This window comes from Mauremys mutica, chromosome 10, assembly GCF_020497125.1.
Source record: "Mauremys mutica isolate MM-2020 ecotype Southern chromosome 10, ASM2049712v1, whole genome shotgun sequence".
NCBI lineage: Eukaryota > Metazoa > Chordata > Testudines > Geoemydidae > Mauremys > Mauremys mutica.
Genome location: NC_059081.1, coordinates 60,415,115 through 60,431,112, shown reverse-complemented (window position 1 = coordinate 60,431,112; position 15,998 = coordinate 60,415,115). Strand labels below are relative to the sequence as shown.

The window sequence follows — 15,998 nt, the reverse complement described above, 5'->3', positions numbered from 1 at the left end:
CAGTAATAATGAAAAATATCAGTTGATAAGACTCCCTATCAAAATTAAATCTAACTGTGGGAAAAGTTCAGATGAATAATATATGCACGTAGTCAAAATATGAAACATGCAGATTTCATGTTGTTATCTCTCTCTAGAAAAACAGTATTACTTCTGCTTGAAGTGACATTATACTCTAAAAAGTGAATCAGTAATACTGGAGTCCTTTAGTTCCCTGTTTCTTGTTTATCAATAACACTGCCAACCGAACAAACTTGATCTTGGATCTGAAATCAAGCATAACTCTTCACCAGTAATAAAGATTCTGAATGTGGATCTTAGTCAACAGATCTGTTGGTGATGCATGAGCCAGAATAATTACATTTTTGCCAAATTAGCATACAATCCAGTTTCCATTCTTACAGCTTTATTAGCTCTACAGGGTCAATAGGTATGAGACTAAAGATACAGAAAGAGAGGAGCTGTTGAAGAACTCACTATTCTAATTAATTAAAAAAAACCGACAGCTTCATTTTAACCCAGATTTCTTTAAACTCTATGAACAACAAATGTGTGCGCAAATTCCACACTTAGCATGTATAATTATTCAAATAGTATGCATATCTGTGCATTTATGGACAGCTATCTTATTCTCATTAATCACTGTGGTAACTGTATGTGCAAATTAAGTATACACTTGTGCACGTATAGTTTGGACAATCACACCCTGGCAGTCCATAAACTTGTGGAAAATTTCTAAATGGTGTGCACAAATTTAATAGGTTTCAGAGTAGCAGCCATGTTAGTCTGTATCCGCAAAAAGAACAGGAGTACTTAGGGTTGTATTGACATTATGTGGAAGAAAAACAGCAAAGTCTTTGCACATAACACTTTGGAAACAAACGCCTTATGCTGTGTATCAAGGACATCAAGAGGAAACAAAAGCTCAAGTTTGTATGTTCCAATCTCTATATTTTGAAAAGTAGAATTTCTGAGGTTACAGCAAAACACCTCTTCCATTTAAACTATGCACCAAGTTTTGTTCCACACTAGGTTGGCCTACACAGGGGCGGCTCTATTTATTTTGCTGCCCCGAGCACGGCAGTCAGGCGGCTTTTGGCGGCATGCCTGTGGGAGGTCCGCCGGTCCTGCACCTTCGGCGTACCGGCCGCCGAATTGCCACCGAAACTGCGGGACCGGTGGACTTCCTGCAGGCATGCTGCTGAAGGCAGCCGGAGTGACGCCCGCACGGTGACCGGCAGGCCGCCTCCCGTGGCTTGCCGCCCCAGGCATACGCTTGGTGCACTGGTGCCTGGAGCTGCCCCATGGTCTACAGGCCAGAATGCACCAGTAGTGTCCAAAAGTTTAATGTAATACCTGGAAATAGCAAACATTCCCCCCAAATGCATTTTTCCCTTATATTTCTTTATGCTCAAGCCTCATACAGTTTTCCTGCCAAATGCACATGAATTCCAAGGGCACAGAAAGTTTTGCCAGCTAAAGGTCTTTTGCCTTAGCTAATGGTTTGGTATGAAAATTGATAGTGCTTTCTTTTTAACCGACAAACATTTTTGTCTGCTTGATGAGATCATCAGTGATTTCACAGAATAGTTTCATGAGCTTCTTCAGGAAAGAGTGTGTGTGTGGGGGGTGGGGGGCACAAGAACCATACCTCAACATGGCACCAAAACCCTTCTTCTTCGTTTTCTTCTCTGGATCTTCATTTTCTTCCTTCATTTTCTTCTCTTTGACCTTAGCTTTGCTCTTTCCTTTTTTCTTCTCCTTCTCTTTATTTTTTTTGTCTTTCTTTGCCTTGGTTTCTACATCTTCTAGTTCAGGATTCCCTTGCGGGGCTGATTCAAAGTTCTGAGTTTCTTGAGCAGAGAGAGAGCTCTTATCAGACAGACCATCTGCAGAGACAGAAAGAGAATCAGTAAAAATGGTTTTGGGCCATTTATGATCAGGAAAATGCAAACAAGCAATATGGAATCAGTGTAGAATAAAGTGCTGCAATAGTTCACAATGCATGTTCATTTAATCGTATCATTTAAAAAGCAGACTAAACATATATCTAGTTAATTCAAGCAGGGCTCTATTGTCAATTAAGCACAGAGTTATTATAGTTACTTATTTTCTAGTTATTATTTCTGGTATGAAAATCTTGACATGTGGTAAAACATTCTTCTTTTTGAAATCTGGCTTGTTAACCTCCATCAAGTCAAAAAAGCCCACAAGCTGGCACACAAACAGCGAGAGCATATTTCAACAAGAGGTTCTAAGTACCTGCATATCCTAACTACTATACAAAACTAATGCAGTCACTCCTTGCTCTCAGGCTATTTCTGATGTCTCTAAAAGGAACAGCAAGACAATTTCCGTAAAATGTACAAAACAGCAGCAGAATTGATCAAGACCAATGCTACTTAAAACAAATTGAAAACTAAATAGTTACACAAACCTTTGTGGATTCAGGGCATGATCCACCCCCACCACTGAAGTCAATCTGAGACTTCAGTGAAGTTGGCTCAGGCCCTAGGACAGCATGCACAGTAATTTCGCCCTAATTCAGCAGAACACTTATGCACAATGCCTTTAACTGGATTTAAGCACCTCCTTTGAATGTTTTGCTGAATGGAGCCTTGTACTAAGTGGTGGACGTTTCCCAAATAAGTACATGAAACAGCATACCCTCTTCTGCATCTTCAGGTCCATCATAAGATTTGTCAATGGCAGCTCTGAAGCTCTCGTTACAGCCCCGACCACGGACCATGTGAGGCCTAGGTCTGTGGAAAGGAAGCTCATTCTTCCTGACTTCAGCCACAGCCGTCTGCAAGCTCTCCAGGGAGCTGGACTTTTTTAAGCCCAGAGTGGGACCAAAATCTTTGCCAGGAGATTCTGGGGAAGGAAAAGTTAATGTTTACATTTAAAGTACATAGAAATAAAAGTAATACAATTAGGGCAGTCAAGCAATTAAAAAAATTAATCACAATTAATTGTGTGATTAAAAAATTAATTAATCGCGCTGTTAAACAGTAATAGAATACCATTTATTTAAATATTTTTGGATGTTTTCTACATTTTTAAATATATTGATTTTAATTACAACACAGAATACAAAATGTACAGTGCTCACTTTATATTTATTTTCAAAAACAAAAGAAATAGTATTTTTCAATTCCCTCATTACAAGTACTATAGTGCAATCTCTTTATCATGAAAGTTGAACTACTTAATGTAGAATTATGTACAAAAAAGCCTTAATTCAAAAATAAAACACTGTAAAACTTTAGCGCCTACAAGTCCACTCAGTCCTACTTCTTGTTCAGCCAATTGCTCAGACAAAGAAGTTTGTTTACATTTTCAGGAGATAATGCTGCCTGCTTCTTGTTTACAATGTCACCTGAAAGTGAGCATACGTGTTCGCATGGGACTGTCATAGCCGGTGTCAAAAGATATTTACATGGCATATGAGCTAAAGATCCATAAGTCCCTTCATGCTTCAACTACCATTCTAGAGGACATTCATTCATGCTGATGACAGGTTCTGCTCAGTAATATACATGTTTAACTGTACACATTCATTACTCAGTGGCTTTAAAATACAATGCAATCAATGTAATTAATTTTAACAACAACATCAAGTTAAACAAAGAGACATTTTACCAGTGGTGCTCGGGAGCTCCCTCCTGACCAAACTTAAGGTGAGGGTTGCAATGATTCCTGTACTGACAGCCAGGATTGGCTCCAGCTTTTTTGCCTCCCCAAGCAGCGAAGGAAAAAAAAACAAAAAACCCAGCTGCGACTGGCGGCACTTTCGCTGCAGTTCTACTGCCCCGCTTCATTCTTCGGCGGCAAATTCAGCAGCCAGTCCTTCCCTCCGAGAGGGACTGAGGGACCTGCCACCAAATTGCTGCCGAAGACCTGGATGTGCCACCCCTTCCATTCACCGCCCCAAGCACCTGCTTCCTGTGCTGGTGCCTGGAGCCGGCCCAGCTGACAGCAATCACCCCAACTCAGGACATTGCTGAAAGGTCCCTGTTAGAGATGATGTATCCTTAGAGCTCACAAAAATACTTATGAAAAACAAATTTTTGGCTTTTGGAATGGCTCAGATTGCATGGGTGGTAGATATTTGCAAACAAATTGTGTGTGAGAATCTCTTTCCAGATCTCCTGCAAGGTCTTTATCCAAAGCCTTCACTTCAAGTCACATAAGCTGAACACTGTGCTATGCTATCAATACACTCAGCATGTTTTTCAGCAACAAAGCATAAAGATTTCTAGCAAAACAAACAAAATATAAACTTATTTGCCCAGTGATGCTGCCTCTTTCCTTGTCAGGAGAAAGCAAGTAGATTCCTAGTAGATGTCTTCTGTCTATGAACACATCCATCTCGTGGCTGACTGAATTTTTTGGGGAGGCTACTGCTAATATAATTGCTGTGCCACACTGCAATTCACCAAGATTTTTCACTTACAAAAATGGATTTCAAGAGGCGGGAAAGCTAAAAAGAAAAAAAGTGAGAGTTCTGAGATACACTAATCCAGAGGAAAATGTAGGAAATGCATAGATATGACTCAATTTGAAATAGTATTTTGGTTTTTACTTAATTTGTATATGACAAGCCAGGAAATGGAACTAATAAAAGTAGAAAATAGAAACAGCTTATGCACTCCAAGGCTTCAGCCATACTAAAAGGCACAATATATAAAACAGTGTTGATAGATGTTACCACCACAAGTAGCTGGATGACATCAGAACAAGAGACTATCACAAACAATTTCACTGACTGTCCCTACTGAAGAGATTCTAGGATCATAAGAAAACCAGAAATATTGATACTATGCTGTTATTTCAGCAATTCTGGAATAAGTCTCAGTCATTTTAAATGTCCATTTTTTTTGGTGAAAAATAAGAGCTGAGAAATAAAAAAAATGCAATTAGTGAGATCTTAAAGAGGAATGGGAAAAGCTAAGCATTGGCACCAAATGTCGAATCGTTGTAAGAGTCTACAAAAAGCAATTTACACTGCCATTCCCTGGGACTTTGACATGAGGTTAAAAAAAAAATGAAAAGACAGAAACCCAGTTTAAGGGAAACCTGGTTGCTAGGTCACGAAGTGCAACCTTCTTTTGTTCATTAATTGCCATTCTGGAGACTACCATTATTGCCAAATTAGCGAGTGCTAAAATGGATTTAGAGCATTGACTTGCATACAACATAAAGGTGCTTAAAATCACTCAAAACGTGTGCATCAGTAAAAGGCACTGTGGTGTCTGTCTCAGGCGGAGAGTGAGGAACAAGAGACAAGGGAAGCATAATCACTGCAAAAGAAAGGGCAAAGTGAAAACCTCTCTGATCAGCACAGAAAGAGATTTTCAGTCAGAAAACAGCTCTGATTGCTAGGTTTGGACAGAAAGCCACTACACCGCTCTCAGTAACTTACAGCATGGTACGCTGCACCAGCTAAACTGAATACAACCCTGGAACTGGACTGGGCCATGAAGCAGACCTAGGGTTAGGACTTCTGTCTGGACAAATGTAGGCAAGGTTATTACAGAGGTGATGCCTTTGACTTCCCTGGGGAGCAGCTGCTGCCTGCATCACTGGCAAATAATTAATAGAGCATCATTAACAGCAGGTTTGGAGAAGGTCATGCACAGAGTTCCCACCGCCACAAGAAAGAAGTAATAGATAAAAAACTGGGTATCTTAAATAGAAATAAGCCAGCAATTCAGGCCGGAAGACTATCCTTAACTCATCAATGAAATCCATATTGATTTCCAGATAAGTAGGAAATTTTACACAGCATTGCACTTATACTGAGGCACTGTGAGAGAGGTTAGAGATAATGGAGAATTTAAAACTATATTACACTAATATAACCATTCGGGGTGAAATTTCTCACATTGTGTGTCTGCCTCACGCTGGATTTTTTTTCCCCCCAAAGTTTCAGCTAAATGGTTTAGCTCTTTTTGAGAACAAGGTTAGGGAAAGATTTTTTTTTTCAGCATGGTAGCTGTGTTAGTCTGTATCAGCAAAAACGAGGAGTCCTTGTGGCACCTTAGAGACTAACAAATTTAATTGGGCATAAGCTTTCGTGGGCTAAAACCCACTTCATCAGAGGCATGGAGTGAAAAATACAAAGGTAGTAATAAATACACAGCACATGAAAAGATGGGAGTTGCCTTACCAAGGGGGTGTGTGTGTCAGTGCTAATGAGCCAATTCAATTATGGTGGTAGTGGGCTATTCTCAACAGTTGACAAGAAGGGGTGAATACTAATGAGGCCAATGTAACCAAGTTGGCTCATTTCAAACAGTTGACAAGAAGATGAGAGTATTAGCAGGGGGAAATTAGTTTTTATAGTGACCCATCCACTCCCAATCTTTATTCAGGCCTAATTTGATGGTGTCCAGTTTGCAAATTAATTCCAGTTCTGCAGTTTCTCGTTGGAGTCTCTTTTTGAAGTTTTTTTTGTTGAAGAATTGCCACTTTTAAGTCTGTTATTGAGTGTCCAGGGAGATTGAAGTGTTCTCAAATATTCTTACAGATGTTTAACTGAGATGCTCTAGTGTCTCCATGCTTTGGAGCAGGGACTTGAAATTTGGCAGGGGAATAGCCCTGCTGTCAGAATTGTGTTTTACCATGTTCATGAAAATTTCATCTAATTTGGTCAAGTTACGAGCCTCTGAAAAATCTTGGTTAGCCCATGCTCAATACAGACTTGTTAAAGTTTGGCAGCTAAATTCTCTGAAGATTCCAATTGTACTGGGCACGTTCTAGCCTCTCACAGCTCCTACATACTGAGTGGATGGCACATATGCCATCTCCACAGCGTGACTGAGCACGCTCCATTTCAGATCTTCAGAGATGAATCAGGTCTTTTTCTGCAATTGGGCCTCCCGTTACACAGGGCTGTCAGTGCTGGAATTGAGAGCAGAATGACCATGTATCCTATGCTGTGAAAGACCCCTATTGCTAGTGCCTGTTGTATTTCACTGATGAGCAACCCTGGTTCAAGGTAAACTTTTTATTATGAATTGACCTATGTATACAAAGAGGCAAGAAACTTCCTACTAGTCTATTTAGTTGCAGCCTGTGACTGCCTTGTGCGGGTGTTCTTTGTTTCTGCCACCAGCCATGCAGTGTGTCTAAGAAAACAAAGCCTGTATCTGGAGTGTACGGGAAATGTAGCATCTGTACACTTTCTGGAGGATTTACTTCAAAACACAACTTCCTTTTTTTAGATCCCTTTTTAAAATTTCCTGACAGAACTAAAACACTATTAAACTATTACAATTACAGTAACTCTGACTCAACTGTTCAGGTCACTTAAAACACAACCCTAACATCTCTCATTCAATCCCTTAGGGCATTTCAGCAGTCTTCCCAATCTGCTGCATTGCAAACCCTCTTTTGTCAAATCCTCATTTGTAACAGACTGGTCAGTCTCATGGTCAATAACAGGGTCAGTTTATGAATTGTTTTAATCTTAAGTGAAGTGAGAGCAGACACATAACCATGCCAAGTTGTCAGGTATCTTTGAGCAGACACTTACGATTCCTTAGTAAGATTTTGCCTTCATCTGTGATCACTGAGTATGAGTGAGGTGACTCTTCCATCACTTTAACTTTGACTGGCCAGTGCCTCTCTTGCCTAATTCTCACTGACTCTTTGTTTTCTTAACTGTGGGAGGTCTTGCCTTTTTTATTGTAAAATTGTGTCTGATTGTACTTTCCCAATCCTTTCCTCACTATCAACAGACTTCTTCGGCTATGGCTACACTAGAGAGCTGCTAGTGGAGCCGCTCTAAGCCAATGGGAGAGACCTCTCCGGCTGACATCATCTGTCAACACCAGCGCTTAAATTGGCATAAGTTATATTGCTCAGGGGAGTCGCTAATTCACACCCCAAGTGACATAACTTATGTCGACTTATGCTGCAGCGTAGCCATAGCCTTGGTCATCTTTTGTTTTTATCTAGTAATTGAGTATTTATGCATCGGGTGTAGAGGAGTTCTGTACTTTTGACATGTTCCACAGCTGCTTGCCATCACTTTGATGTTACTATTCATCTGCGGCCAGAAAACAACTTCTCTAGCTCTCCTTTTTGATTTGGTCATTCCCAGGTACCCTTCATATATTCGTTCCAATATTTTCCTTCTCAACACTTGGAGAACCACAAGAGCACTCCTGAGATCACTGAAACCTCCTTTTTACAGCAGGGGTATGCATCTGAGAAGGGTTGATTTTTGACTCCTTTGCTTATTGCTTGTATCACTCCTTGCAGCATTTCACCTTTAGCTGTTTCTGTTTACAATTCATCCCCTATACCTGCCACTTGACATGTTCACATGGATGTTTACTGTCTGTTCCAGGCTATCTATTGTCAGATGGCGCCTGTGCTCTTGGGAGAGTGTCTGCCTTTACTATGTGGCATCCATAGGTGCCAACTCCAGGGCTAGAACACCCACGGAAAAAAATTAGCAGGTGCTTAGCACCCACTGGCAGCCAGCTCCTCCCTGCCCCCTCCTCAGCGCCTCCTGTCCACCGGTGGCCCCGCCAATCAACTCCTTCCCCTCCCTGCCCAGTGCCTCTCGCCCACCACGATCAGCTGTTCCGTGGCAATCGCAGAGAGGGGGAGGAGCGGGGATGGGGATGCTCGGTGAAGGGGGCAGAACTGGGCAGAAAAGGAAGAGGCTGGGCGGCATCTTAGGGGAAGGGGTGGGTGAGGCAGAGCAGGGGCGGTGTTTTGGGGGAAGGGGTGGAGTGCAGGCTGGGCCTGGGGCTGAGCGGGGGTTGGGCACCCCCAGTGAAAGGAAAAAGCTGGCACCTGTGGTGGCATCAACTGGCACTCCAGGGTTACATCAGACTTTTTCTTTTCCAAAAGCAGTCACTGTATCGTTGGTGGTGCTTCATTCACCAAGCCCCTTTTTGTGTAGTGCAGTCAGTGGTTTGGGAGTGTTTCTGCTTTGATGCTCCGACTATAGGGAAAGTCATGAGGTTTACTTGAATCTTTGATTGATCGGAAAAGCTACCCTCGGAGGTCAATCTCTCCCAAGTATGTAATTTCTGTTGTTTGAAATTGACATTTGGTCTTATTCAATTGGTTATTAGCTCTTACAATTTACTGTATTCTCCTCATTCCTGATGCTCAATCAGAGAACTGGCCCAAATTATTACATCATTGATGTACACTTTTACGCCTGCCAGACCCTCTAGCAAATGGCTCATTGTACGGTGAAATATTTCTTGAGCCAAACATACGCCAAAAAGCAGCCTTGGGAAGCAGTATCTGCCAAGGTCTGTTTTGAAAGTGCAGATCTTGGAGCTCTCCGTGTTCAAAAGATGATCTGCCAAAATCCCCTCGATACATCTAATTTGCTGAAGAACTTAGCTCCTGCTGTTTCAGACAACAGTTCATGTCTTTGTGGGCAACTGGAAGTATTCTCTTTTTATGTTTTTATTCAGCTCCTTAAGGTATGAACATAGCCCTTTTTTCTCTACAATTATTAAAGAGCGAATCCAACCTGTTGACTCTTCTCTTCTCCAAATGATAGTATTTGATGTCATGTTTTGCAACTTCTCTTCTAGCCTCTCTTTTAAGGTTGAGCTTTTCATGTAGCATGCACCACAGGGTCTGCATCTTCTCTTAACTGTATCTTGTATTTTACTGGGAGACATCCATTTCCTGTGAATACAGCTTTACATACAGCAATACTTGAATATCCAGTTCTATGTTATCTTTATGACTCTCTATAGTATACATCCTCTTAACAAGACCAAGCGTCTCTCGTGTGTAAGCACGAGTCTGGTTTCTTGTCTCCGTGTATTATCACAAACTCTTGTTTTATGTTTTCCCTTTGTACTGAAGCATCAGTCTGTACTCTCCCAACACTGGAATTGTTCCTCCATTGTAGTCTTTCATAGACACTCTTTAAACTCCCACTTTCCTGTGCTCCTTACATCTCAATTTCATTTTCTGTTATCACATTTACCTGTGCCCCAGTGTCTATCTTGTATCTCACACAAGTGCCATTTGTGCACATTTTAATTAGCCAATCTTTTGAGTTTTCAGCCTCCTTCAATATTGTGCTTAAGAACAGCTTTTTCTCCTCACTTAAGGAATTCCTTTCTGCACCCAATACATGCATTTTGTCTGCACATTTTAGCACAATGGTTGGGTTTATTATAGTTTCTACATATTTGCCTGAATGCTGGGCATTTCCTATACACCTGCTGGTTGCCTCATCACTGGCATTGCTTCCTGGTTTCCATGTTTCCATCCTTGGCCAATTTATTTTTTGTGAACTTTCCCTTGCTGGTTAAGTTCTGATACTCTCAGTTATGCGGTGTGTGTCTTTCTCTAGGCTTTGTTGTTGTTGAAGATGCTTGGCTCTTTCTAGTGTCAGATCCATCTCCCTTAGAAACTGTTCATAGACTTTGTTATTGTTACACCACAGAACAATGGGGTCTTTAAAGAGAGTCTTTTAATATTCCATATTCACAGGACTGACTTTTTAGTTTTAAGTCTGACAAACTCCTCTATTGTTTCCCCTTCATTCTGTGGTCTCATCCTGGACATCCCTTTCATCGGTACATTTTTTCTACGAACAAAATGACCCTTAAACATTTTCATTATTTCTGCAAAGCTCTTCTCTCCTTTCCCACCACCATCTGTATGGAACACATTGTATACATCTAAGGCTTCTGTGCCTGCCACTGTTAACAGCAGATCAATCTTTTGCTCATCCTCTAGTTTATTTGCCCCAGTGGCTTTCACGTACAGCTCATACTGCTGTTTGAATTGTTTCTAGGCATATTCAGCTTTTCCACTGATTCTCATGGTTCGTGGACGAGTCACTTGCAGTTGCACAGGCTCTGTAATAGTCAGTTCAATGTTACCTCTCACTAGGTCTTCCAGCATGCTGTGCCCCATTCCTGGCACCACAGTGTATCTCACTGCTGAGCAGCGTGGCATCAAGATACACTCTTTATTATGAGCAAGGACTATGGACAGCCGTGAAGTAACAAACTCCCTACTGCTCTGTGTCGCTGCAGCCTGCAACTGCTCCAAGTCAGGCTGCCTCGTTTCTGCACCAGCAGGAAGTGTGCCAAGGCATCAAAGACTGCATGAAAAGTGTACAAGTGTGACATCTGTACACTCCCTGGAGGACTTACCCTACAGCCCAGGGCCTAGGCACTAATGATGATGAGGAGGAAAGAGTCTGGCTCAAATGCAGAGGGGTAGGGAAGGGGGTTTGGGAGGGGGAAAAAGTAGAGGGTGGGATGACAGGCAGGAACTCAGTAGGAAGGTGTGTTAAAAGCAGGAGCAGATGGGGGATAGGAACAAGAGAAAGGATAGAGGCAGAAGCAGGAGGAAGATAGGGGAGGAACCTGGGAGGACAGGAACAAGAATAGGGCAAGAGGGGTGTGCAATAGAGGAGGGGAAAGGAGTAGGAAGAGGTGGGATGGAAGCAGAAGGGGACACAGGAAGAGGACTCTGTAACCCCTTGAGAGCAATCCCTTACAGAACTTGGACTTGAACCCATTATTCCAGAGTCTCTACACTCCCTTACTGTGTAGCAAATAGCTGTGAAGCCAACCGGCAAAGTGTACGTCTCCATCCCCATCCCCATCCCCATAGAAGGTAACCACCTTCTACTGCTACCAGTTGCTCCATTACCTCAAGTGATAGAAGACTGTTCTATGGATATAAAGATTGCAGCGCTACAGACGACCCATGTGCGGGGTCAATATAATTCCAAATAAAGAAATTATGGTTATTTTTTAAATTTTCAGTGTTTTTATTTTTTAAATGCAGTCACTTACACAGAGAGAGAGCATTGTTAATGTTGCAAAGTCAAGCACTCAGGAGTTAGGAAATGCCAGAATTAAAGTTACTTGTGCAACCTTAATTTGTTCCGGCCCCAAGCTTTTAACCCTGTCCCCTCATCTGCTCATGTTTCTATACGCCACCTTATTGAGCTCCTGCCCATCACTCTACCCCACCCCACCACACCCCTCAGACAGTTTGTGTCTACATATTAAGATGCAGTCTTTTGTTACATGTTTCCATATTATCCAGTAAAATCTGGGTTGTGAAAGAAGACTCTTAAATCTTCAACAATTGCATGGGAAACACAAAGTTATTGGCAAAGTATTCAACTTTTTGTATAAGCATTCTTTATTTTGCCAGCTTGTCCTACCATGAAAGTCCCTCTGAGGAATTAATTTTAGCAATAACTAGGAACTTCCTGTTTTTTCCCCCTAAGAAGAACACTTAGTCACTTTCATGTAATGGTTTAGGTCTGCTGTTCAAAAAGAGGAAAAACAACAGAGCACTATTTATTTATCTAGTAAATTCAGTCAAATGCTTCATTAAATAATTGAAATCCTTGCTAGTGATCCTAAAATTAAAGCAAAAGTTCAATAGCTTGTGATCATTTTATAGCCTAATATTATAAAATATTGTGTTACCTTCAAAAGATGTGCCGAAATACTAAAGATTAACTACACTTCCCACTCACTAGAAATGAAAGTGAAATTTCATCTGTGAGCTCCCCATATTCTGTCATTTTAAAAGGTATCTTCATTTATTCAAAAGCTTATCAAGGCCCTTCTCTAACAGATTAATAGTTGAGCATTTAGTTCCCCTTTTCCTCAGGCTATAATCATTTACTCTGAGATTTCATTGGCAACACTGGAACTTCCTGCTCTAGCACTAAAATCTGCCAATGAAAGAATATCTGAATCCAGATGAACATTGATTAAATTTTTCATTATTGATGACGGTGCTATCAATTATTAAATTATTCCCTTATTAAAATGGGAATATTTAGTGAAGCTGTTTACTTTAAGAGGAGAGTTAGGTCTAACTCTCAGACAGTTTTACAGTTAACACCTTTTCCATTTCAGTTTTTATTTCCTTCATCTTTCTTCGTGAGGCTGTGACAATCATGCTAGTCAATCTACTTATTAAGAGATGTAGGAACTGCCACAAGTAGGCAGACCAATGACTCCTCTACTTTATTATCCTTTCACAGACAGTGGCCATTACCAGATGCTTTAAGATGCACAAAATCCCATAATGAACAATTATGGAATAGACCGCTCTTTGTGGAAGTTTTCCCCTCCCCCCACTCTCCACCAGCAATTTGTGATTGGCTTATACGGTGAAGCATGAGAATTTATATCCCTTGTACAAAATCCATCCTATGCAATAACTGTAGATATTCTTACTGTTCATGTAAATATCTATTCCTTTACTGATTCCTAACAAGATTTTGGGCACAAATAGTGAAGCGATGAGTTTCACAGGTTAATTCACTGTGTACAAAATATTTCCTATCATCAGTTTTAAATCTGTTGTGTTTTCATTTTATTGGATGTCCCTTTGTTCTAGTTTTATGATAAAGGGTAAATAGGAGCACCTGATTTACTTTCTGTAAGCTGTTCATAATTTTTATATACCTTTACTTCTAAAATACATATTCCTACTTTTTAAAATCTTCTCTCCTATATTTTCTTTCCTCTGACAATTTTGGCCTTTCTCGGGACCCTTTCTGTTGATGCCACAACCCTTTTGTGATAGACTGATCTGAACTTAACCGCGGTGTCCAAAAAGTTGGTGAACCCTTCTCTATTATCCTTTGTAGATCATCTTTACTCAAATTGTTATAGTCTATTATTAGAGTTCTCTTACTGATGAATCGGTTCTCTTATATCCCTTGATAAATTTGTTTTGCTCCTAATACACCAAGTTTAAAAACGGTCTGCTAGTAGAGCTGCTTGAATATGGCATAAGCAGCATATGTGAAAAATCCTCGGAGTTATGAATGGCTGTTTGGTTTGACAATGTCCATACTATTTATACAGTATTCATAAGCAGGTTTTTTTTCCATATGGTTCTTTGGGTACTGGTTATTGTTCTTATAAATACCCGAACTCACATGTAAACCAGGATATTTTTGTTCAAACAAGAGGGTTCTTCATTCATATTTTTCCAGAAACAATACTCTGGGACTTAGGTGACCAATTAAACACCACAAACAAACAAAACCAGCAAATAATGAATGTTGTAGGTGAATCATCTGTGTAAAGTCCTAGGTTGAAAACTGGTATTCTAGATGATTCAGTGAATACTTATGAACAAAAAATTATTAATAAAATCAGGAATAGTTCATAAACAGAAACAGGACCAATTCAAAATGAATAATTCTGACAAGTGTTATATTCCAAGATCTAAATTTAGCTTATGCTACATGCAGATCTTTTTCTTTCTTTCCATAACGGCTCAAATAATTATCTCCTAGTCTAACTTCCAAATCACTGGAGGTCATGTCTTTCTGATCTCAGTGATTTCTTTCCTTGGAGACCAACATTTATTTTGGACCATATGTTAGGTGGGCAATTTCCCTCTTTCTGACCCTGTCAAAGAAGCAATCTATAAGTGATTATCTTTAACAGGAAAATTGTGTCATGTGTAGCTCTACTGCTTGCCTGATTCATTCTTTGACACCAATACGATAACTATGTTCTTCTTTGATATACAAATAGAGAACAAGTTTTCTTCCTGTTTCTACCTTTCCGTCTTTCTATGGGTCATACATTTCCATTCACATCCCATCTCTCTCTCCCCAACATGCAAACAAACCTACACCTTCATCTCTTATGCCGGATGGGAACAGACCAGGTTGAGGCATGCTGCCCCTTGTTCAGCCACCTAAAATAGGTAAATAGGTAAATAATAAAACCATTACGGGGAGAAGTGGCCATCCAGAAAGGTGCAGGGAACTGGGTTGAAGAAAGAGGGGAACAGGAAGAGGTATCAACCTGTATTGGCTATGTTAATAAAAAAGCCCCTAAAACAACCTGAACTCATGTTTATCATTAATATTATATTGTATGTGATTCATCATAACAACAACAATGATAACAACATGCTTCAAAGAGAGTATTTAGAGCTATACCGTGGTTATGACCATTTTTGAGGAAAAATGGAAGGTAAAAGGGAATGGAATAATTATTAAATACAATGTTGTATTAGATTATGAATGGTCAGGAATTAGATTTGCTGAAACCCTGAATATGTATTACTACTTTCTGCTGCATGGTGCATGCCAAGAATGTTTTTTTTTAAATAGCTGAACAGACAAAAAAGAATTTTTACTAAAGGAGAGTGGATATCCTACCATTTACATCTCTGGGAACTGGGACAATGTGAAGATTGTTAACAAAACCACTCCCAGCAGCCAGACTACTCAACTACAGAGTCATTTGGCAAAGAATAACCTGACCCAACCTTGACTTGCCATGACTTGACTTGGGCATATGACCTCGATCTTTTGCTTACATGCAAAGGAACTGATGGAATAGTTTGAATTTTGTATGACTGTGCTGATACCCATGTGTGCTGATGTTAAACTAAAAATGTGTTTGGTCAACTGATTAATTTACACTAGTAAATAAGCAGACAATGTATTGCTATTTTTAACTTGACACAGCAGAGTTGAAAAGGAAAACAGAATTACAGAAGCAGTGTAGCTCTTGGTCAAGGAGAGTAAGGCAGGGTCACAACTGTACAGAATCTTAAGGTATTGGGATCAAGCTCATAAAATGGTGCCTTCCAGCTTCCCAAAAACCACACACAGAAGTATTCAAACTACAGTAAAGTATACAAGAACAACATACTTGGTCAACTTAAGGTCGGGGGAGGATTTCCAAAGGCAAAAGGGGAGGAAGGCAGCCAGTGAAAGTAGATTGCCTAATTCTCCCTTATGCCTTTGAAAATCCTCCTCTAAATAAATTGATGTATAAAAGAAAAAGTGTAAGTTTCCCTTCTAATAAGCACTAGGTCACAAGAGAGAGTAGTTATTATTAACAACCTGTTGCACTAGGCACCTCAGAAAACAGAGAGGGAGTCATGATCCCTGCCCACAAGAGTCTCATAAGATTATACAGTTCATGTTCACTTTTTTGCGAACAGTCTTAGTTTAACATGATTACATATATTTC

The 15,998-nt window shown here is 40.3% G+C and overlaps 1 protein-coding gene across 12 annotated transcripts in view; it reads right to left on the bottom strand.

The window, feature by feature from the left end:
* The window catches only part of PARD3B (par-3 family cell polarity regulator beta), a 665,445-nt gene that overhangs the window by 185,774 nt on the left and 463,673 nt on the right, over nucleotides 1-15,998 (bottom strand). For all 12 annotated transcript variants that reach the window (XM_045032213.1, XM_045032216.1, XM_045032214.1 and 9 more), the window contains 2 exons: nucleotides 2,668-2,874; nucleotides 1,652-1,889 (listed from right to left, as the gene is read on the bottom strand). In XM_045032213.1, coding sequence (XP_044888148.1) covers nucleotides 1,652-1,889; nucleotides 2,668-2,874 — 445 coding nt within the window. The remainder of the gene's footprint in view (nucleotides 1-1,651; nucleotides 1,890-2,667; nucleotides 2,875-15,998) is intronic.